This window comes from Diabrotica virgifera, chromosome 1 (assembly GCF_917563875.1).
Source record: "Diabrotica virgifera virgifera chromosome 1, PGI_DIABVI_V3a".
NCBI classification, from domain to species: Eukaryota; Metazoa; Arthropoda; class Insecta; order Coleoptera; family Chrysomelidae; genus Diabrotica; species Diabrotica virgifera.
Genome location: NC_065443.1, coordinates 51016547 through 51040246, shown reverse-complemented (window position 1 = coordinate 51040246; position 23700 = coordinate 51016547). Strand labels below are relative to the sequence as shown.

The window sequence follows — 23700 nt, the reverse complement described above, 5'->3', positions numbered from 1 at the left end:
ATGTCTCCTAACAAGGTTGCCTCCCATATAGTATCTCTATCCAGAGCTCCACGAGATCGAACACATACTACCAACGTGAAAAGAGACTTAAGGGCATTAAAACAAATGAACAGAACGAACTCCGAATATTCAGCAAGAATACTTATTTCTGAAATCACACATGCGCTGAAAGAAATGAAATCAGGTAAAGCACCTGGGTTTGATGGTATCCATCCAGAGTTCTTGATACACAGTGGTGCATACACGAAACAGTGGCTTGCAATGTTCTTTAATGATATACTTCAGTCAGGTAACATTCCTTTCTCACTTAAGCGAACAAAGATAATTGCAATTCCGAAACCGGGCAAATCAAACGATAAGCCAGAAAACTACCGCCCCATAGCTCTACTCAGCATGGTATATAAACTATTAGAAAAGCTTCTCCTCAACAGAATTAGTCACAGGATACTAGAAAATGTCCCCATTGAACAAGCTGGCTTCCGCCCTCATCGAAGCTGTACGGACCAAGTGCTGTCATTAACAACTTTTATAGAAGCTAGTTTTCAAAAGAAACAAAAGACAGCAACAGTATTTATAGATCTAACAGCAGCATATGATACTGTTTGGAGACAGGGATTAATATATAAACTGGCCCGCATTATCCCCTGCAGAAAGATAATTAACCTCATTGACAACATGCTGACCAACAGAGCCTTCCAGGTTATAATGGGAAAGGAGACGAGTAGGCAGATGAAACTTAACAATGGTCTTCCACAGGGTTCTGTCCTTGCCCCTTTACTTTTCAGCCTCTATATTGCTGACATGCCTGAAACCGAATCTCGGAAGTTTGGATATGCTGACGACTGGACCCTTGCAACAAGCCACCAATCTTTAGAAACTACAGAAATCACTCTCACGAATGACTTATCCATCCTCAGCGAATACCTTAAGAAATGGAGACTACAGCCAAGTACTACAAAAACTGAAGTATCAGCTTTTCATCTAAACAACAAGTTGGCAAACAGAGAATTGCGAGTGTATTTTAATAACAAGCTGTTAAAACACAATAAATACCCGAAATGCCTTGGGGTTACTCTAGACAGAACGCTCACATTCAGAGAACACCTGACGAAAACAGCAGCAAAATTGAAAACACGCAACAATATAATACAGAAACTCTGCGGCACTACATGGGGGTCCACAGCATCAACATTAAGATCCTCTGCTCTTGGCCTGATATATCCGGTGGCAGAATACTGTGCTCCAGTGTGGCTAAATAGCAGGCATACCCACCTGGTCGACACCCAACTAAACCGTACTATGCGTATGATAACAGGCACAATTAAGCCCACCCCTACAATGTGGCTACCTACCCTTAGTAATATAGCACCACCCAACCTACGCCGCGAACATGCATTGGTTAAAGAATATAACAAAATAATGGACAGTCGCCAGCTTCTAGTCCACAACGACATCCCCGATATTCTTGGAAACCGTCTCCGATCCAGGTTACCCCCTCTACAATCTGCTCAAGCGCTGCAGCAATCCAACTTTGACTTAAATACCCGATGGAGAGAAGATTGGGAAAGTAGGACAGATCCGCATTACCATAGTCTACCGGACATCATAGGGAAACCTGGCGAATTTGAACGTCCCCGTAAGATTTGGGCAGCCCTTAATCGAATTCGAACAAACTGTGGAAGATGCGCCGACTCCCTCCACAGATGGGGTAAACTCCCCTCGCCTTCTTGTGACTGCGGCGCTGCAAGACAGACGATCAGTCACATTGTTCAGGACTGCCCATGCAGAGCATACACAGGCGACCCTATAGACTTTGTAATGGCAACCGAAGGGTCAATCGAATATATAAAAAAATTGGACATCTGTTTGTGATGCATTGTATAATGCATAAATCTAACTATATTCTGTGATATACTTAAGCCATACGCTAAATAAATAAATATGATAATGATAGATAAATCAGTTATTCTTTTTCTCATGATCATCTTTCAGTGCGTCACAGTTTTTCGATTTCTTTCTAACGCATTAAATTGTATGTGACAGAAAAAAAGGCACGTCCGAGATTACAGACAGTAAGTTAGTTATTCTAGTTGTCGATAGATGGCGCCATAATAAAAAAAATAAATTTTTTTAATTAGATAATAATATTACAAATATAATCTGTATAATTTATAAGACTATACAAATCAAAGAAAATACCATTTTATAAATGCAAGAAACACATATGATTTGTTTTTATTCCAAATTGAAAATAAAATGTGACAACTGTCAGATTTAACTAAAATGTTATGTTAGAATAACACTGTGTCTAGGTACACGCTAACGTGTACGCAAATAAAAAAAGTTAGGTACACGCGAATTAAACTTCATCAAGCCAGTGACGTCATTATTTAGCGTTCGCAGTGACTTTATATTTTGTTACACGCTATTTTGATATGTTTAATGTTTGTGTGATAGAAAATATTTTTATTAAGGGAAGGGAAGCAAAACTATTCAGATGTTCCAAACTTAATTGTAATAAAACAATATGTACAGGGTGGGGCATTAGTGTGACAAAGTCCAATTACTCGTTTGTCGTAAGAGATACGAAAAAAAGTTATTTAGGTAAAAGTTGGGGCACACATAGTACCATAATTTAAAAATATTTTCAAATATACAGGGTCGTCCGTATTGAGAGGGTGACACAAACTTATGTTTTTTTTAATGGAACACCTTGTATATTTTTACATTTTTGGATTCTCCTCAATGTTTCCTTTCTTAAAATATATGGTTTTGTAAGATCATACGAGGTAGTTTAAAAGTTAATTACGTTTTTTTGTTAATTTCGTAGCAAAATCTACACCCTGTAGAATTTTAGTGATTTGACATCAAATTTTTATTTTATGTTCAAACGATTTTTAATATAGTCTACTATTGTCAAACATTAACAGTATAGCGAAATGTTTAATTTTAGTATACAGGGTGGGTCGAAACTCGGAATGAGTATTTTCTGAGTTTTCTTAAATGGAACACCCTGTATTTAAGTATTGTAATGAAATGATATTTTATGGTACTTTTTTATTTCTTAAGCATTCCCTATACCTAAGTGCTTTAATTTGTAATTTATTGGTGATTCTTTAAGCCAAACATTAATTGTAAGAAAAATCACGTGAAATTTTATTAGGTGGCTGTGAAAATATTTAATCAAAAATAATTGTTGGAAAAGAAAATACGTCATAATCTAGTCTGATCCTTAATTTATTACTATTGGATGAAATATCCAAATAAATTCGTAATTAAGCTTGTTGGTGCGCAAAATATTAATAAAAACATACAATATTCTACCTAGTCGGCTATGGCACTAAATTTCCTTAAAAATTTGACATTATACTATTTTTATAGATCCAGTTGCTTTGTTACCATTACTAATATGTATTTTTCTTATGAGAAACTGATTAATAAGATTTTGGTGCTAGTGGAATATAACAAAAATGTGCTACTAGCAATAAGAATTTTTCATCAGAAATTCCCTGATAGACGACAACTAAGAAGAGAAACGTTTAAAAATATACTAGAACGGTTTCAACGGACTGATCACTTAGATTATGATAAATCTGCTCGAATAAAAACTATTGTAAGTGAAGAAAACAGCAATTAATGTAATCCTTAGTGTCACTGAGGATCTGCATATTAGTACAATCGTTCTTACAATCTAAGTATCTAGCCTGTTGAAACCGTTTTAGTATACTTTCAAAAGTTTCTCTTTTTGGTTATCGTCTATCAGGGAATTGCTGATGATAAATTTTTATTGCAAGTACCTCATTTTTGTTATACTCTCCTAGCACAAAGCCATTTTAATCCGTTACTCATTAGATAAATTAATATTAGTAATGGTATCAAATCAACTGGAACTATATAAATAGTATAATGTCAAATTTTTAAGCAAATTTTGTGTCATAGCCAACTAGGCAGAAGTTTGTATGTTTGATTCATATTTTAAGCACCAACAACCTTAACTACGAATGTATTTGGATATCTCATCCAATATTAATAAATTAAGGATCAGGCTGGATTATTATGCATTTTTTTCCGAAAAATTACTTTTGATTGGATATTTTCACGGCTACCTAATGAAATTTTATGTAATTTTTGTTGCAATTACTGTTTGTTTAAAGAATGACGAATAACTTACAAATTAAAGCACTTAGGTATAGGGAATGCTTAAGAAATAAAAAAGTACCATAAAATATAATTTCATTACAATACTAAAATACAGGGTGTTCTATTTAAGAAAACTCAGAAAATACTCATTCCGAGTTTCGACCCACCCTGTATACTAAAATTAAACATTTCGCTATACTATTAATGATTAACAATAGTAGACTATACTAAAAATCGTTTGAATGTAAATAGAAAATTTGATGTCAAATCACTACAATTCTACAGGGTGTAGATTTTGCTACGAAATTAACAAAAAAACGTAATTAACTTTTAAACTAGCTCGTATAATATTACAAAACCATATATTTTAAGAAAGGACACATCGAGGAGAATCCAAAAACGTAAAAATATACAGGGTGTTCCATTTAAAAAAGCATAAGTTTGTGTCACCCTGTCAATACGGACGCCCCTGTATATTTGAAAATATTTTTAAAATGTGATACTATGTGTGCCCCAACTTTTACCTCAAAAACTTTTTTTCGTATCTCTTACGACAAACGAGTAATTGGACTTTGTCACACTAATGCCCCACCCTGTATATAAAAGTATATATTCAGGTTAGCAAAATAAATATTAGTTAACATGATACATATATACAAAATACTTCTAAAATAATTTTTTATACGTAAGTTAATTATACCAGTTTATATTGGTGTTTATTTTTGCTGTGGTGTTTATTTTTATTTATACAGGGAGTTGAACTTGTTACGATTTTCATAGAAAATTGGTTATAACTTTGTAAATACCCTGTATAATGTATAACATAATAAACCTTTATATTTTTGTGATATGGAAGTTTAAGAAGATTTCGAACATAAAATAAAATATAGGGTGTTCCATTAAAAAAAAAAACATAGGTTTGGTCTGCCACTATATTATCGAACGCCCTGTAACATTCTAACTAATTTTAGTAATTTTGTAATATGAAGCTCAAAGTTTGCTAAAATTTTTGTTACTAACTTTTATTGCTATCTATTACTATAAGCGGATCTACTGTGCTTTATCATACTATTCAATCACCCCGTATATTTTATCTTATTACTTCTGCTACCCTTAATCACGAATTTTTGTCTCTTATCTTTTTCATACTGTTTTAGAATGTTGTTAAACTCATTAAAAGAACTAAATAATTGTCCACACTCCATAGTTAATTAAAAAAAAAACACTTGACAAGTAAAAAATAAGGAAACTCTACAAATCAATATTAAAGTGTAAACATAACGCGATTAGACAAATTCTAATCACACTCTTACACTCGCGATACTTACAGATACTTAATACCACAGCATACACGCAGCTCAAATTAGTGTGTACCAAAAAACCCAGTCATAGTACACGCTAAATAATGACGTCACTGACTTGATGACGTTTTGAGCGTGTACCTAACTTTTTTATTTGCGTACACGTTAGCGTGTACCTAGACACAGCGTTAGAATAAATGTCATAAATGTGTATTATCACGGACTTACCCTTTTTCCTATCATTTGTTACGCACTGAAAAATGCTCATGAAAAGGACAATATCAGTCAGATAACCGTTCCAACATCGGTTTCCAAATTACCGTCATCGGACGATAAGTGGGCGATACAAAATACAATTACGAACATGCGCACAACAAACGGTACAAGTAGTTTCGTGACGGTTTCTGGGCCGTCCAAAAGTTCATGTTGGAACAAACCTGGGGCCCGGATTACGTACACTCGATACGCATCGTATCCGCCATGTTTTCCCATAAGGCGCTACAGTAAAACATGGCGGATACGATGCGTATCGAGTGTACGTAATCCGGGCCCTGCTGGTGTCGTCACTTCGCTCTGAATGACACCATGTCTATGATAATATATGTCTATGCACAGAATAGAAAGTTCTGTAGCTCTGTAGCCACAGAACAGCAATATTTGACATTTCGAGTAGGTAATCGTTTCGATTGTTCCGATAATCGATAAAATTATATGCGATAACTATCATGCTTGACTGTTGACAAGACTTGAAGACTTGACTAACCTAACATGAACCTAACTAAAAGTCAAGGTTATGTTGCCTTGACTTATTTATTTTATAGCGTTTGAGTGCTAAAAATATTACAAAAATGTTTAATATATCCGAAGAAAATCTTCCAGAGTGCCTACAAGACGAAAACAGATTGAATGTGCTTTTTGCACCAATTAGAAACAGAAGTGTAAATCCAAAAGATTGGGATAATAAAATATCTTCATGGAAGACCATAATTAAAGCATACTGTGATTCAACTGATGTTTATACTTTTACACTCTCTTCTTTGAATGCAGTTTTTGTTAGAAATGGCAGACCACCTTCTTGCCTACCAGAGGTATTTACTTAGTAAAATATATAAACATAATATGAATGTAAAATTTGCATTTGTTAGTCTAGGTAAAAATTGTATGAAGAAGTGAAAAGTTTGTTCACCAGGGGAATATATAAGTTGTCATTGTGTCCTTTGTATTTATATACCTTCATATTGTGATATCATCATCATTGGCTCTACAACGTTTGTTGGTCTTGGGATATTCTAGAATCAGCTTCCATTCTTTCCTATACTTCGCCTTGATTTTCCAATTTCGTACTCTTAACACTCATAGGCTGTCTTCCACCTGGTCTTTGGTTATAAATAAATGTCTTTCGACGGCTCCATCACGTTGGCAGCCTGTTTATTTTGATGGCCCTACCAATATTTACTAGGCTTCTATAAAGTTAGTAATGCTCAAAATTATAGTGTTTTCTTTATAATCTGTTTTCTTGTACACATTTCTTCTTCTTCTTCTTTGTAACTTAGGCGCGAGACTTGTTAGTTTCTGGCACTTGGTCATAAGACCTTTGTACCAAACCCTGTTCTTCTCCTTAAACTTTAATCCTGTGGCCTCAACGAAGGCGAACAGTTTTCTTATTGGTAGTTTTAGGATCTCTTCTCGTTCAAACCTCATTTGACCAGTGAAGCCCTGCCTTACATCACCTAGCACACTGCAATGGCATAGTATGTGTATGGCAGTCTCTTCTTCCATTTCACACTCTCTGCACCATGGTTCACTCACCTTACCTAGTTTGTATAGGTGATTTCTTAAACGGCAATGTCCCGTCACCATTTCAGTGACCGTTTTAATCTCTCGTTTATTGAGGTTCATCAAACTGTTCGAGAGTTTTTTGATCAATATTCTTGATTATTTTTTTAGTCTGGATTTGCCCTTGAGTGGTTCTCCATTTATTTTGATGATTCTTTATCAGCCATTTCTGAACCTCGTTTTTCATAGCATCTTTAGTGATGCCACAGAAAGGTTCTGGGCCTTCAGAAGTTTCTCTCAACCCTTGTTTCGCTAACATATCTGCTTGTTTGTTCCCATGCACCCCTTCATGACCCGGCACCCATATAAAGACACTTTATTGTCTTTTGCCTGGTTATTGAGGAGATCTTTGCAGTTTCTCACCAGTTTTGATTTTGCGAGAGGGTTCTTTACAGCTAGAATAGCCGATTGGCTATCTGTGTAAATGTTGATTCTCTTAGCTTTAGGGTCTTCATCAATGATTTCATCAATGCAGGCCACCAAAGCAAAAACTTCAGCCTGGAACACTGTTGTATGTTGACCTAGGCTGTAAGATTTATTATAGTTACATATTTGTTCAAGGACTCCTGATCCAGTACCATGGGCAGTTTTAGATCCATCAGTGGACCATATTAAGTCCCCATTAATATTTGGGACTTTTTATTCTCTAGATGGTATAATTGTGTCTTAATCTTCTCAGTGAAGATTAGTTGTACACATTTATAAATATGTCTGAGGATTTTACATTCCAAATAGCCTAGACGTTCTTCATTACTTTTTGTCATCTGATTTTGTGTGATTAAAGGCTTGATTAGTATTCTGTATATCAATATTTTCGTCCTTTTTGTGACAATGTTAAAAGTTTCTTTAATCCATAGTAGATTCATCGCTCTATTTGCTAAAGTAGAAGCCACAGATAGAATGCAGTGTTGTTCTTACAACGTGCAGCAATGCTGCTCATGTCGGCACAGTGGTAAGTGCATGGTAGTTTGGCGTAAGACTGAGAAATCACCGGTCCTGATGCACCCCTTGGGGGAAAAAGCAAAGTGGTCAGCCATTCTCCCTTAAGAAATACACTGCTCTGTGCTACCTGCAATGCATTCTAACTGTGCTGCCATCCTCAATTAAAATGCGGTACCTGCAAAAAAATTGAAAATCGAGTTTTTGCTATATGTGGTTTCCTTGTGACCTTATTTATGCTTCTGCAATGTCTGCAATTTACGCATCTCCTGGCTGAGGAACCTTAGAGAATGGTTTAACTGTAGTTCATTACAACTATTCAGAGCAGCAGCCAACAAAGTGACCATAGCCATTATGATATCTAACCTCCGATAGGAGAGGGAACTTTAAGAAGAAGAATGTCTGAAAGCCGTATCATTTTATTTACTACCAAAATAAACAAATTGGAATATGCCGTATGTGCATATAGAGTCCTGCGAAAAAAACTTTGAGAGCCGATTTCTATCGGACCGAATATTATGAATCTGTTCATGAGTCTGGAATTTATGCATATTGCATTTTACATACAGTCGGAAAAATGACAGAATACCCATGAAGGAACATATAAAACACACTGTATTTTCCTGTCACCTTGTCACAAAGAAAATTGCCCAGGGCAAGTACATGTAATAATAATTATTACATGTACTTGCGCTGGCCAATTTTTTTTGTGACACGGTGACAGGAAAATACAGCGGGTTTTATATGTTCCTTCATGGGTATTCTTTCATTTTTCCTACTGTATATAAGATTATCATATATATACTGGCAAGGTAATGTTAATATTTTCCAATCTATAAAAACTTGTCTGCAATCGGCTCTATATGGCAAGCCTGCGACAATGCGAATGGCCCTTCTCTTCAGTCTGAATACATCCTTCGCTCCTGCACTATGGCCCCATGCGAGAATAGCATAGGAGATATGTGAGTGACACAAAGAAAAATATGCCTGCTTTAGTATGGAAGCGGAAACACAGGATGAAAGTCCACGAAGCAAAAATGTATTTGATGATAGCTTTGCCACTAAAGAGGTGGTATGAGCATCCCATATCAGACCAGGGTCCAGCAGAACACCAAGAAATTTAGCACAGGATGCATTGTCCAGTTCATCAGGAATATTTCTAGTTGAAAGAAGTAAGGACTGTGTTTTGGTTGTATTGAGAAACAGCCTATTAGAATGGAACCATTGTTCTGCCTCCGACACTGAACCCCACGAACTCCCCACTGCTGTTACCAAATCCTTACTGCAGGATGAGATTGTTGTGTCATCTGCAAAGAGAGTGAAATGCGCAGTTTGACATGAAAGTGGTAAATCATTGATGTATATCAAGAATAATAAGGGACCCAACACAGAGCCCTGAGGAACTCCTATGCGCAAGCATCCTCTCTCTGATTCAACACCTGCAAATCTCACCCTGTGGCAGCGGTCCGCCAAATAATTTTTTATCAATGATATACTGGAGATTGAGAAGTTATATTTACTCAATTTAGCAGTAAGAATTTCGTGGGACACACAATCGAAGGCTTTACTTAGGTCGCAAAAGTTGGAAGACACATAGTTACCTTGTTCAAAAGCATCTTGGATGTATGTTACAAGATTCAAAATACCCTGAACAGTCTTCAAACCCTTTCTGAAGCCAAATTGAGATTCAACGAAGAGCCCGTTAGACTCAAAGAAACTTATAATCAAGTATATTCAAATGGGAAATAAGCCACAATTTTACCTAAAAATGATTTTATTAACGTTTCGACGCCCAAGTCGGGATCCTACAACATTCACAAGAAATAATACGAGGAAAATATCAATACCATATATAAAAGGACTATCCAAGAAACTTAAAACAATAGGAAATAAATTCAACATATCAACAACATTCAAAACAACAAACACATTGAGATCTATTCTATCTAAAACTAAACCTAACAGTGAACAAGAAAGAACAAAGAATTGTATTTATAAAATACCTTGTGAATGCGAACAATTTTATATAGGTGAAACGTCAAGACCATTAGACGTTAGAGTAAATGAACATCAGTCCTATATAAAAAATTGAGAATTTGATAGATCTCAAATATGTCAACACGCATGGGATAATGAACATAGAGTTCAGTGGAGAGATTCAAGTATAGTCCTGAAAGAAGCAGATAGTAAAAAGAGAAAAATCAAAGAAGCGGCTCTAATTATGCTAAATGAAACCAATTGTGTCGCAAATTCCTCGGTAGAATGCAGTAGGATGTGGTTACCCATATTAAAGGAGGAAGTCAATAGAAAGAAAATACCACAATTAGTAAATCAGTAACATATCGAGTTAGTACATATTTAGTATTTTAGTATTATTTAAAATTTAAAATATCAAGTCAGAATTTGGTATTATTTTTGAGAATAAACTAAATGTAAACCCAAATACTTACGATGTCGGTATAGTATCACGAGGTTTTTCCTGGTTTTCCCTCGTGATTTACTATGGAATCTCTAACGCGAGAATTTCAGTGCCACCGTTGCATTTGGTTGTCTTTTTAAAGACAGATCACATGCTATGATTTTTTGTGGCGGATATTCTTGAGTTGGGATTGATTTCATGTAATCGAATGAACTTGCGCTGTCCCGGCCAGACAGCAATCTTACACTTTTGGCCAAGAAACGCATAAGCGCCCAATACTCCACAAGGAGGGATGGAACGAGAGAGAGAATCGAATGAACTATCTTTTAGTAAAGTCGTCCCAGGAACGCAACTCATCAATATTGGCAATATCATTTTAAAGTCGTCTACTTTAAAATGTATAATACGTGTCTGAATTGCCGATATAAATGAGTCAGATTAAATAAATTATTAGAAGAATTTTTTACTAAGCAACACCATTTTTGTTTATTTAGTATTATTTTGTATTTTGACAACGACACCCGACTTGGGCGTCGAAACGTTAATAAAATCATTTTTAGGTAAAATTGTGGCTTATTTCCCATTTGAATATACTTGATTATAAAAATGCCACAAGAAAATAGCTTCAGAACAACATCAAAGAAACTTGCTATTTTTCCAGCAAGACATTTTTCAAATATCTTCGAGAATATAGGTAACAGAGAGATAGGTCTGTAATTAGACATTTGATCTGTCTCTCCCTTTTTAAAAACCGGAATGACCACCGCAGTTTTTAAAACTTCAGGAAAAACCCCCTCAGCTATACATAAGTTTATGAGCTTGGTCAGAGGACATATTATTAGATTTTTTATCCCTTTGATTAAGCTGACAGTTAAATTAAATGGGTCCTTACTTTTTTTATTTTTGAGAGAGTTCACAATATCTCTTACCTCATTAAAAGAGACTGGTTGGAATTCAAACATCTGTTCAGCATAAGGTGGTGCATAGTTGAGTGGGTCATTGTGGGGTGCAGGAGTACGGCTATGCAGCTCGGAGGCAATGTTTAGAAAATAATGATTAAATTGATCAGGTGTTATATTAGAATTAGTTTCAGTTTTTGTGATGCCTCTATACTCAAAAATGATATTCCACATTGTTTTAAGCGGGTTATGAGAGTTTGAAATTAGTTGGTCATTGGTAGCTTTCTTTGCTGCTTTTATTGCTGTCCGATATTCATTTTTAATATTTTTTATGTATTCCTGTAGGTAATTTGGTGCATCAAGTTCTATAAAAAATTGAATATTATTACGCATTGTTCTCAAGCTATCATTAAACCAACTCACCACACCCGCCTGACCCTTTCTTTTAGAGTAAGACTTTTCCGGGAAAGTCAAGAATGCATTGGAAATGATGTGAACAAAATAGGAAAACTTATTATTCGCATTCATATTAGTGTCATTAATAAAGTCCCATGAAATGTCCTCTATCATAGAGAAGAACAAGTATCTTCCTCTCTCAGTGATGGGTCTAAAAACCACTTTTTGAGGATCAGAAAATTGTTCTCCTCCCATTAAGGTGAATTCCAGGTATATACCTCTATGGTCAATACCAGGATCAACAACTTGTAGCTGAAGGTCCTGTGGATCCAAATTGGAAAAAACACTGAGACAGTTTTTCTGTCTGGTGGCTTCGAAATTATTTTGATGAAAACCGAAACTATGCATTAGGTTACATAATTCTGTACAGTGAGGAGAATCTGTATTAAAATGAATATTAAAATCCCCAAGAATCAAGATTTTCTTAGTAGGGTTAAGTGATTGTAAAGCTCCCTCCAGTACTTCAATAAAAACGTTAAAAGAGCCTGACGGAGGCTTATATACAGTCAATAAATATAACTTATATTTTTCAATATATGCACAACATAATTCAATCTGTCCCTGTATGGACAGATCTTTTACATTATGCCACTCTTTAAAGAGAATGTTTTTATTTATTAAAATGGCTGCTCCGCCTCCCTTACAGTTTGTTCGGCAGAAGGCTGAAGCTGGCAGAAAATTGGAGACTCTTAAGGACCTGTATTCCAGATCTGATAGCCAGTGTTCAGCCAGACAGAGTGCATCCGGTTCTCTCCCAGTCATGAAAGCCTCCAGCTCATTAATCGTATTTTTTATGGACAAAACATTAATAAATAAAACCTTAAAACTAAATTTTGAATAAAATGTCTTATTATAATTTATATTATTTTTGTCTTGCGCAGGACTTACAGTTTCCAGTGGTGAGTCTCCATAAACCCCATTCAAAGCTATTTTGGTAGAGTGGGGCGCTGCAGGTTTATAAAATGGTTTATTAGAGCACCATTTGGCCAAAGTTCATCATCCATGAAGGTGACTTTGTGATTTGAAGGGACGCCCACCTTAAAAGAACTACAGTGGTTGTCTTTTTTGGTTCGTAGTTTATAACATTGAATTCCATTGGTAATTTTTAATTGTTCTAAATACTCCCTGACATCCTTGGCTTCAGTCTTTGGATCGAGACCGGATATAAATATCCACTCCAATGGACATGAAATTGCGGCTTTTAGAGTGCAGTCATTACTTCTGCCCAGTTTAGGAGCGGGCCTAGTATCCTTACGTGAAGGATGCTTTTTTTTCTTGGATAGCACCTTATTCCATTCATATTTTTGATTTTGGTTATGTTTATTTTCATTTAGTATACATATATGCATTTGTTAATTTCTGCAGCTAATGTGTTACTTTGGTTGATTTGTGAGCCTAGATATATGAACTCTCTAAGGGACCGTTCAAGTATTACGTAACACTAGTGGGGGGGAGGGGGTCAAAAATCTTTAAAAATTGCGTTACGTAATAGTTAAACGCCCATTACAGTGCGTCACGTAGGGGGGAGGGGGTCAAAAATCTTCAAAAATCGCATTACGTAATACTTAAACGCTCCCTAACTCCTTCGAAAGTATATATGTTTCAACTGTTATATTTTCAGGTTTTGCTATTTGATTATTGTTCAATTCATATACTTAGTTTTATTAGTATTAACGTGTTCTTTTCACTGCTGCTTCCAATGCAGTGAATGATTGGACCTAGCCCGCCTTTCTTCTTGCTATGATATCAGTATTGTCTGCATATGCTGGTATTTGTACACTCCTTTTAATAATAGTTGTTATTCCAGATTCTGTAATAGTTTTCTGTAGGGTGTCTAAGGCAAAGTTAAATAGAAGGCAGGATAAGCCATCTCCCTGTCAGAGTCCTATTCGTGTCTGGAACATTCTTGGTACTCCATTCTGCACTCTACCTTACACTTAACTGTTGAGAGGATTGCTTTCACCAATTTCACTAAGTGTATTGTGACATTGAATTCTACTATGGCTTTGTATACCCTGTCTACGGTTCTGTCTACCCTGTCAAAGACACATCTAAAATCTACATTCATAAAAAATCATTTTGTGATATTTACACCTCTTAGTTAATTATGGTTTGCCGTATCATTTAAGACAAGACCAATGTTATGTTTGATTTTGTCATGAATTTATCAATCCTCTTTAGTTTACTAATTTGAAGCAGTGTTGTAGATCTGTATGTACATTATATATGTATATTAAAAATAAAGCTCGTTTCTTTAAGAAAATACTAATACATACTCTGTTTTCAAGAAAGAAATACATTATTTTATAAAGACCTAAATTCAGATACAGATATTTTGCTGGAACTTCTTCTTCTTCTTCTTTTGGCATCATAACTTATTCATAACCCTGGATGGGTCTTTGCCTGTCTGGCTATGTCCTTCCATTCAGATCTCTCTTGTGCCCTTCTCCTCCATTGTCTTATATTCATGGTTTTCAGGTCGTCTTCCACATCATCCAACCATCTCATCCTGGTCCTTCCTTTTTTTCGCCTTCCTACCGGCTTCCACTGTAATATCTTCTTTGTCGTTGTCGTATCTTCTTGTCGCTGAACATGTCCCAGCCATGACAGTCTTTGACTTAATGTTGTTCTGAAGCTATTTAAAAAGTCTTTGACTTTTCACAAATCTTACAATATCATACCCTTCAGTTATTTTCATTAACCTCAGTTCATTAACCTCGTCGTTTCTCCTGATTCTCCATGTGCTATCTTCCTCTTACTCCGGGCCATATACTTTTCTCAGTATCTTTCTCCCAATGTCCTGAGTTGGGCTTCATCTTTTTTCATTATTACCCAGGTTTCACAACCATAAATTGCTACGGGTCTAATTAAGGTTCTGTAGATAGTCATTTTGGTTCTTTTTTCTAATAAATTAGATGTCATCAATAGTAACTTAGTACTTATTTATATATATAAAGGGTTGTCTACAGCTAGTGCCGTTTCCCTTCCGTCAGCCAGGACTTCCATTTCTCTTCCAATCCTTTCTTGACATGGCTTCGTCGACTTCATTTTTCCAAGATCTTCTCGGTCATCCTCTTCTTCTCGTTCCTCTTGGGCTCCATTCTGCAACCTTGTTTATCCAAGTGTTTTCTGCTCTGCTTATGTGGCCATAGTACCATTAGTCTTCTCTCGTCTATATATTGTAGGGCATTTTTTTCCACTTGCATTCTTCTCCTTATCTCCTCATTTGTTATTCTGTCTCTTCTGGTGAGACCACAGCATCTTCTCCAGTATTCCATTTCGGTTGCCAGAATGCTTTTTTGGGTTTTTTGTTTATGACCCAAATTTCTGCGGCATATGTCATGATGCTTCTTACTATTGTGTGGTATATTATTTTTTTTTTGTTTTTCCCTTGATGTTCTTATTCCAGATTACATTATGGAGTTGTCTGATGCAAGATCTTGTTTGTCCCAGTCTATTTTTTATTTCTGCTTCTGTTGTTCCGTTTTTCGACATTATAAAGCCCACATATTTAAAATTCTTCGTTCCTTTTATTAAACGCTTTTCTTTACTTCAAGAGTTTGCATCAAATCTTTAGACGTTAATTTGACTGACTTTTCTTCAATGCAAATGCATGAAAATTTGCAGACATATGCACTCGCGGGAACAATACACGAATAGTAAATAAAAAAATTTTATGTTTATTAATTGTTTAAATAACAAAAAACGATTTTAATGGAAAATGCTTTAATTCTCTTGTTTTTTTAGAATGTAGAAACTTGAAACTTTTACGGATTGTAGCTAATGATATGAACTATACATAATTTCACTTTTTACGTTAATAGGGAACTTGCATAAAATTTTACATTCGAAAAAAATGGTATAAATCACAACAGAACATAATTTAGAACCTGTATAAAAAATAAAAAAGTTTTGTTTGTCTTTCGTTTGGCCCCTAAAGACGACCAAATCAACTTATACCAGCCACCCCAAACAGGTCGTGACGTCACTGGGTTGTATGTTTACATTCTACACCAATTGTATATATAATTTTGGATTAGACATTATAAACGTCAGTAGAAAATACAGTTATGTGACGTTACAAATGTTTTTGATCGTTTGAACTATTCATAGAAAATTTGTACTTTTACAAAATGGTTTTATTTTCAATAGTAAACCTTCTTTCCTATCCTTCAAAAACTGTATCAAACTGCAATCTCAACAAACTGGTATATTTTATTACAGTGACATACGATAAATGTCATTAGAATATAAATATTTTTCCTTTATTCCCCGACGACGATCTGGCTAAATACCCAAGTAGGTGGAGGCCAATAAACTAAAGAAGAAGAAGAAGAATATACGTAAATATAACCATAAACTGAACCACATAGTCAAACTCTGTGACGTCACGGGTCGTTTGAACTATTTTAAGATAAAGAAGACTTTAAATTTGTACTTCTAAGTTATGAGTTTTTGAAGCGTGAAATTTTGGAAATCTCATTTTTATACAAAACTGAACATTATTATGTAATAAAAAAAATGTGTAAGTTCCCTATTGTTTACGTTATGCTTCATAAATAAACAATAAAGTTTCAAATTTTGAACGCTCATATATTTGTTTATATATAAATCGGCGTTTATTCGTGTCAAATTTCAATACGATACGAAACAAAACTTCAACTAAAACTCGAATTAAAAAAATTCGTGTTTTTATCGTAGTCTTAGAAAAACCACCGGTAGAGACGTTTTGTGCTACAATTAACATTAGAATTCGTTTTGTCGTATGAATTAATTAAACGCTTTTCTTTAGTTCAATCGTTTGGGTCAAATCTTTGGACGTTAATTTGACTGCATTTTCTTCAATGCAAATGACTAAAAATTTGCAGACATATGCATTCGCGGGAACAATACACGAATAGTCAATAATTTTGTTTTTTGTTTATTAATTGTTTAAACAAAAAAACGATTTTAACGGAAAATGCTTAAATTCTCTTGTTTTTTACAATGAAGAAACTTGATACTTTTACAGATTGTAGCTAAGTTATATGAACTATACATAATTTCACTTTTTACGTTAATTGTTTAAGTTATGCTTCATAAATAAACAATAAAGTTTCAAATGTTTTGCCGATTCCGACTACTTTTCATGTTTGTACATCATATTATGTTTTATACATATTTTAATAAACATGACGATATATCTTAATGTTTGAAAAGTGTAAGACTAAAAAGTAAAAAATAAAAAAATATGAAAAAAATATTTTTAAGAAACGCTTTTCTTTAGTTACCAGTGACTAAAATTAAACATATTATAAAAAATCAACCAAAAAGCAAAAAATAAAAAAAAAATTGAAAAAATCTACACATTTGTTAAAGAAAAGCGTGGTGCGAAAACTGTTTATTCGTTTTTTAACGCTTTTCTTTGACGAATAGATTTTTTCAATTTTATTTATTTTTTGATTTTTGGTTGATTTTTTTTATATGTTTAATTTTAGTCACTCGTAACTAAAGAAAAGCGTTTCTTAAAAATATTTTTTTCATATTTTTTTATTTCAACTTGTTCTTCTACTTCTAAGTTTTTTGCGTCTTCTTCCGATATTGCTAAGTATTCCGTTTCCTTCATATTTATTTCCAGGCCCACCTTTTTGTATTCCTCTTTTAGTTTTCTTACCACGTAACTGATATCCTCTTCATTTTGAGCCATCACCACCTGATCGTCTGCGAAATATAATGTGTAGAGATAATCGTCCCTTATCGGTATTCCCATACCCCTACATTTTGTCTTCCAAGTTGTTAGTGCGTGTTCTACAAATATTTTAAATAGAAACAAAATCAATGGGAAAGTCCCAGTAGCTGGCTGTATACCATAATTAAGTTGTCTGATGTCATAATAATTTTAATTAGAGTTGGTGACGTTGGGTATCCCTGTAGTAATCCTTTTGTTGTTTTGAAGTTAGCAACTATCTCGTTTCCGATTTTTATATTTACTTCATTTCCACTGTACATGTTCTTGATTGCTTGTGTTAGATTAGGTGGTATCTCTATTTTAGTCGTATGCCTTCCTAAGGCCTATAAACGCCATGTGTTCATCTTTGCTCTTAGCTCTTTTTTTCTCTATTGTCTGTGGTATTGTATGGATATGATCTAGACATGATTTCCCTTCTGTGAAACCTGCTTGTTCTTCTCCGATTTTACCTTCTATATTTTTCTCTATTTTGTTCCTGAGGATCCTGCCATACTGTCTTCCCATTGTAGCGATGACGCTTATCCCCCTGTAATTTTCGCAATAATTATATTACCTTTTGTGTATGTCGATGCTATGTAGGCTTCCCGCCATTGTTTAGGGATATCCTCTCCTTAGTACTTATCTAATTTGCTGTAACTTAGTTCTTATTTATTGTAGGTGTTATCTGAGATGGAAAGAATTGGTGATATTCAGCCCTTAGAAGTGTTTTTAAAGAAGAATGATCATTCATGGACAGGTTGGGCCACAGATCTCTTAGTAAAGCGTCCATTCATTTGGTCGTTTAATAAAGTAAAATCATCTATGTTTACACAAGGTAATGTAATCACCACTTTATAATATGTATATCATGAACACACATTTTCAGGTTATACGATAAACTTAAAAAATTGTAGATATTTTATATATTGATAAGTACAGAGCCATTAAAAAACTTTTAATTATATGGAAATATGCATTTGACCTTTAAATAACGGAAGTCAGTAATGTGTCAACCACCAATGTTTCTCTAAATGACATGCCATTTATGAATTAGCATTTTCAATATAAAATGTGGTTACTGTTCTTCCACTCTAAAGCCGGCTACACACATGCCAGTAAATTAGGAAAGTAGCTAGCTTGCCAGTAGCTGGCATAAGCCAGTGACTGGCATGCACAAAACACATTTGCGAGTAATTAGCATGTCAGTAGCTCGCATGCCTTTACTGGCAAGGCGAAAAAGCGGGGTAGATTTTTACACATGCCAGTGCTAGTAAATAATCGAGTGGTTTTCATGTGAAACTAAAGTATTTATTTGTTTTGTAATTAAAAGTTTTTGAGTTTCCAACCAAAAAAAGGCGATCCATGGAAGGTATTCGGAGTGAATTAAACAAGCAAATTTTGCTTAAGGCCACGGATAATTATTGTTAGAAATTTAATAATAGATCCGACCCATTTCCTTTTGAATTTTGGTGTAAGCATTGCCAACGGCTATTTTATTTTTATATTAATTCCAAAGACACTCTAATTTTCTATAAATAAAAATGAATCTGATAGTTTTTTCATCACCCAAGGAAATATTTTTTAAATTAACAAGTTTAAACATCTCTGCTAGCTACTGGCATGCCCGTAGCGGTAGCGCGCGTTCACACATGCCAGTGACACTCCCGACGCATGAGCCTTGCATCTCACAGCACGCTACCAGCAAGAAAAATGAAATTCTTTGCGAGTAGCTAGCATGCCAGTAAGTATCATGCCAGTTAACGTACACACATGCCAGTTTGGGGACAGTAGCTGGTGCTTGCTAGTTACTGGTATGCCAGTGTGCTAGTAACTGGCATGTGTATCTCCGGCTTAACTTTTCCCATACATGAAATTATTCACGAATTATTTTTTATACTAGGTATCTTTTTAACTCACAGAAACTAGTATCGAAAAATTAAGCCGCCTGTCCATAGAAATCACAATAAGTTAAAAAAGGATAAACAACATGGCATGTCGCTGATATCTTGTTTACTTTGGATTTTGACGTTTATGATTGTAAGGCATAATGCACACGAAGCGTATCGTCATAGACGCGTATTAGATGCGACGTACGAATACCGTACGCTTTCGTGCTGCCACAATCGTTCAAACCCCAGGCGTACACCGATGTCACTCGCTTGTAGTACGCTCGAGTGTTAGAACACCTTTTTTGACGTAATTTTATGAGAATGGCGGATCAAATATTAAAATTTGTCCAACTGATTGAAAATTATCAGTATTTATATAATAATATCCAAACAAGAGTACCCCAGAAAAATGTGTGGAATTTAGAGTCATCTTCCGATAACTCTTTGGCGTCAATAAATAACCTTCTGTTGTAGTTTTTGTAGATATAAGGATGCACCCAAAATTTCCTCTGTTTCTTTTTTTTTGCGGTGGCAAAGATAATTTAACAAATGTAAGTCCTCTTCATCACTTAACATCTTTGCAACTACTGTAAAAGCATGGAAAACCTTAAAACAAGACGATCACATGCTGCTTGCAAATCGACTCGTTTGCGGATTTTAAGGCGTAAAGGAATCGTCGCTGCATGACGAAACTTATACGCGTCTATGACGATACGCTTCGTGTGCAGAATGCCTAAGTTATAGTAACATTAGCACATTTTGTTGTGTTTGATTTATTTGCATTTATTGTTTATTTGGTTCTATAGATCAATAAAGTTTATTTGGTTTCATATTTATAAAAAATAAGTATAATATTTCAATTAAATAAAGGAAACGTTGCAATTCTGACTTTGAGTCCCCAGACAAAGACGAGTATTATTAATATTGTGGTGTTGATAACTCAATTTGTGAAAAATTTGCATTTGTATCACTGTTTCCTCAAAGGTTTGATATATTAAAAATATTTATTTGTTTTTTTTATGTAATTCACTCGATAGTTTTGTATTTGTCAACCATAGGTAATATTAAATCTTCTTAACAATATACTGAATTCGTTCAGCCGAGATTCATTTTGACACATTCGGAATAGGAAACATACAACACAAAAATTCCTATCTCACATTATTCTGCTCAAATCAACTCAATCTTTCATTAAAAAAAGAAAAGTGGGAGTGTACCTATACTAAACTCAAAATTTTGTGTAATTTATTTTTACAAAATATTTTTATTTTGTACAATAAATATTTTTCTCATTTGTTATCAATATATTATAATGGTGTAAATAAATAATTATTGATTGGCGTAAGGTTTGTTATTTATGTCTGTTTACTATCAATAATATTGGCTATGAGCAGGTATGTTTGGTTGTGTAGTAATTTCCAGTCACGTCTAGCAACCTAACTTCCAAAAAAAAATTACCAATGTCACTAGACAGTTGTGTCTCAGATTAGCGAATCGACTTTAGTAACTTTGTTATTGTGACTTTTTTTAATTTATTTATTATCGTTCTATATTTTATATTCGTAGGTAATAGTCTGTATGGTTTTCAAGCTGTTTAATGTTGAGTCCATAAATCTCCACAATAGTGAAAAAGAATAAACACTTCAATAAATTAACTTTATAAAATATGTTCACAGGGTAATAGCCGTGTCCTAATTATTACCACTGACACTGTGACAGTAGGTACGTCCGACGTACGTTTCACTTTATTTTTTGATTTAACTGGTTTGATAATAAATCGTGACGCGTGAAAAAGTTAGAGTGGAAGAACTGTATAGATCTGTATTCTGAAATTTTGACTTTTATAATGTAAAGTAAAAATGGTATGCAACACAGTAAAAGCAAAAATTATCAAATACTACTTTCGTACATGCGCTATAAACTCCACAATAGTAAGAATGTGTGGATGTATGCTGTACCCAAAAAGGTGAAAAATAGAGGGATTGTGAATTATGCTTTTTATATAATTAAATAGTCCCCAGTACACCGTCGTTTTTTGAAAATGATTAAAGAAATCCTAAAAATGTGGTCTAAGAGCTAGCAACGTTTTCGAGAAAGTATTTTAAGACAGCTGATTCTTTAATATACTGTTCCTTATGTTTTCTCGAACACCGTACCGGCCATCTGGCTGCTGATACAGGTTGCCTTCATTACTGCGCAGCACACCTGTACAGGAAAATACAAAATCATGGTGATTGATTAGTGTGATAAAGCTTAGTAGATCCGCTATAGTAATAGATAGTAATAAAAGGTAATAACAAAAATTGTAGCTAACTTTGAGCTTCACATTACAAAATTAGTTAGAATGTTACAGGGTGTTCGATAACATAGTGGCAGACCAAACTTTAGTTTTTTCAAATGGAACACCCTATATTTTATTTTATATTCGAAATCTTCTTAACTTACCCATCACAAAAATATAAAGGTTTGTTATGTTATACAGGGTATTTACAAAGTTATAACCAATGTTCTATGAAAATCATAATAAGTTCAGCTCCCTGTATAAGTAAAAATAAGCACAACAGCAATGGTTTTTGGTGCCATAATTTTTTGTTGATTGTCAAAATTTATAAAAACGGTTGATATTGCTAATTTTCTTTATATCGAATACGGGCTGAGTCAAAACGCAAGTAAATTATTTTCTCAGTAATTTTAAATAGAACACCCTAATTAATAACTTGCTCTGAAAAATGAAAATAACTCCAAAACTAACAAATTTAGACATAGGGAATATTATACAAAAATTAAAGTACGGTAAGGGTACTTTTCGATAGTGATATAAAATACAGGGCGTTCCATTTAAAATTTCTGAGAAAATACTTGCGTTTTGACTCACCCTGTATTCGATATAAAGAAAATTAGCAATATCAACAATTATTAAATATTTTCACAGTCAACAAAAAAATATGGCACCAATAAACTATTGCTGTTATGCTTATTTTTATTTATACAGGGAGCTGAACTTGTTACGATTTTCATAGAAAATTGGTTATAACTTTGTAAAAGCCCTATATAACATAACAAACCTTTATATTTTTGTGATGGGGAAGTTAAGAGGATTTCGAGTATAAAATAAAATATAGGGTGTTCTATTTATAAAAACATAAGTTTGGTCTGCCACTATGTTATCTAACACCCTGTAACATTCTAACTAATTTTGTAATGTGAAGCTCAAAGTTGGCTACAATTTTTGTTATTAACTTTTATTGCTATCTATTATTATAGCGGATCTACTGAGCTTTATCGCACTAATCAATCACCCTGTATGTTGAATTTAAAATTGTTTTAAGACGAAAAATTTTTTTGTCATTACTTTTTAAACCACAGAAATGTCTGGCAATCATAATTTATATTTGTAATAATGTTTAAAAAATGACAAAATTTTTTTTCGTCTTACAATAATTTTAAATTTGATATACATATTTACCTGTACAAGTGTGCTGCGCAGTAATGAACGCAACCTGCATCAGTAGCCAGATGGCCGGCACGGTGTTCGAGGAAGCATAGGGAATAATACACTGCGCGTCATAGAAAACGGGCACCCCAAAAAATGGGTCATGTTTGATGTCTCGTATCTCCTAAACCTGTCGTCCGATTTAAGTAATTTTTTTAACATGGTATAGCCTTATTCTTTAACAATATCGCTGTAATGACATTGTTGCTTAATAGTATTTAAATTATGACTAAGGTTAGAGCAAGTTGGTTATACGTACAAACTGGATGCTAGCTGAGCCACAAAAGAAAAATATCCGGGTAAAAACCCTTTAAGTATAACGTAGATGCGTTAAAAGTGCATACTTTAATGAAATGCCTTATGATGGTCACATGGCAACTAGGATAATGCCCTAAGCCCTAAGGTAATGTATTGAAATTTCGTAACACATGGGATCCAAATTGAGTTGTTTACATTTCAATTACTTAATGGCAACTAAATGCGAAATGAATGATGTTTCTGAAAGGTGTCAAAAAGACAAACGGACAGAGTGACGTAGAAGTTACCCTGTATTACCCTGATACCCTATCAAGTTTCGTTTTTTTAGCCGCTCTTCCTAATGCATCCATTTCTGTGACTTCT

General features: G+C 34.3%; 1 protein-coding gene across 1 annotated transcript in view; it reads left to right on the top strand.

Annotated features, from left to right (window-relative positions):
- The first annotated feature begins 6203 nt into the window (after positions 1–6203).
- The window catches only part of LOC114325542 (charged multivesicular body protein 7), a 39306-nt gene continuing 21809 nt past the window's right edge, over positions 6204–23700 (top strand). The window contains exons 1-2 of the mRNA XM_050656240.1: positions 6204–6529; positions 18376–18532. Of these exons, the coding sequence (XP_050512197.1) occupies positions 6290–6529; positions 18376–18532 (397 nt within the window). The 5' untranslated portion in view covers positions 6204–6289. The remainder of the gene's footprint in view (positions 6530–18375; positions 18533–23700) is intronic.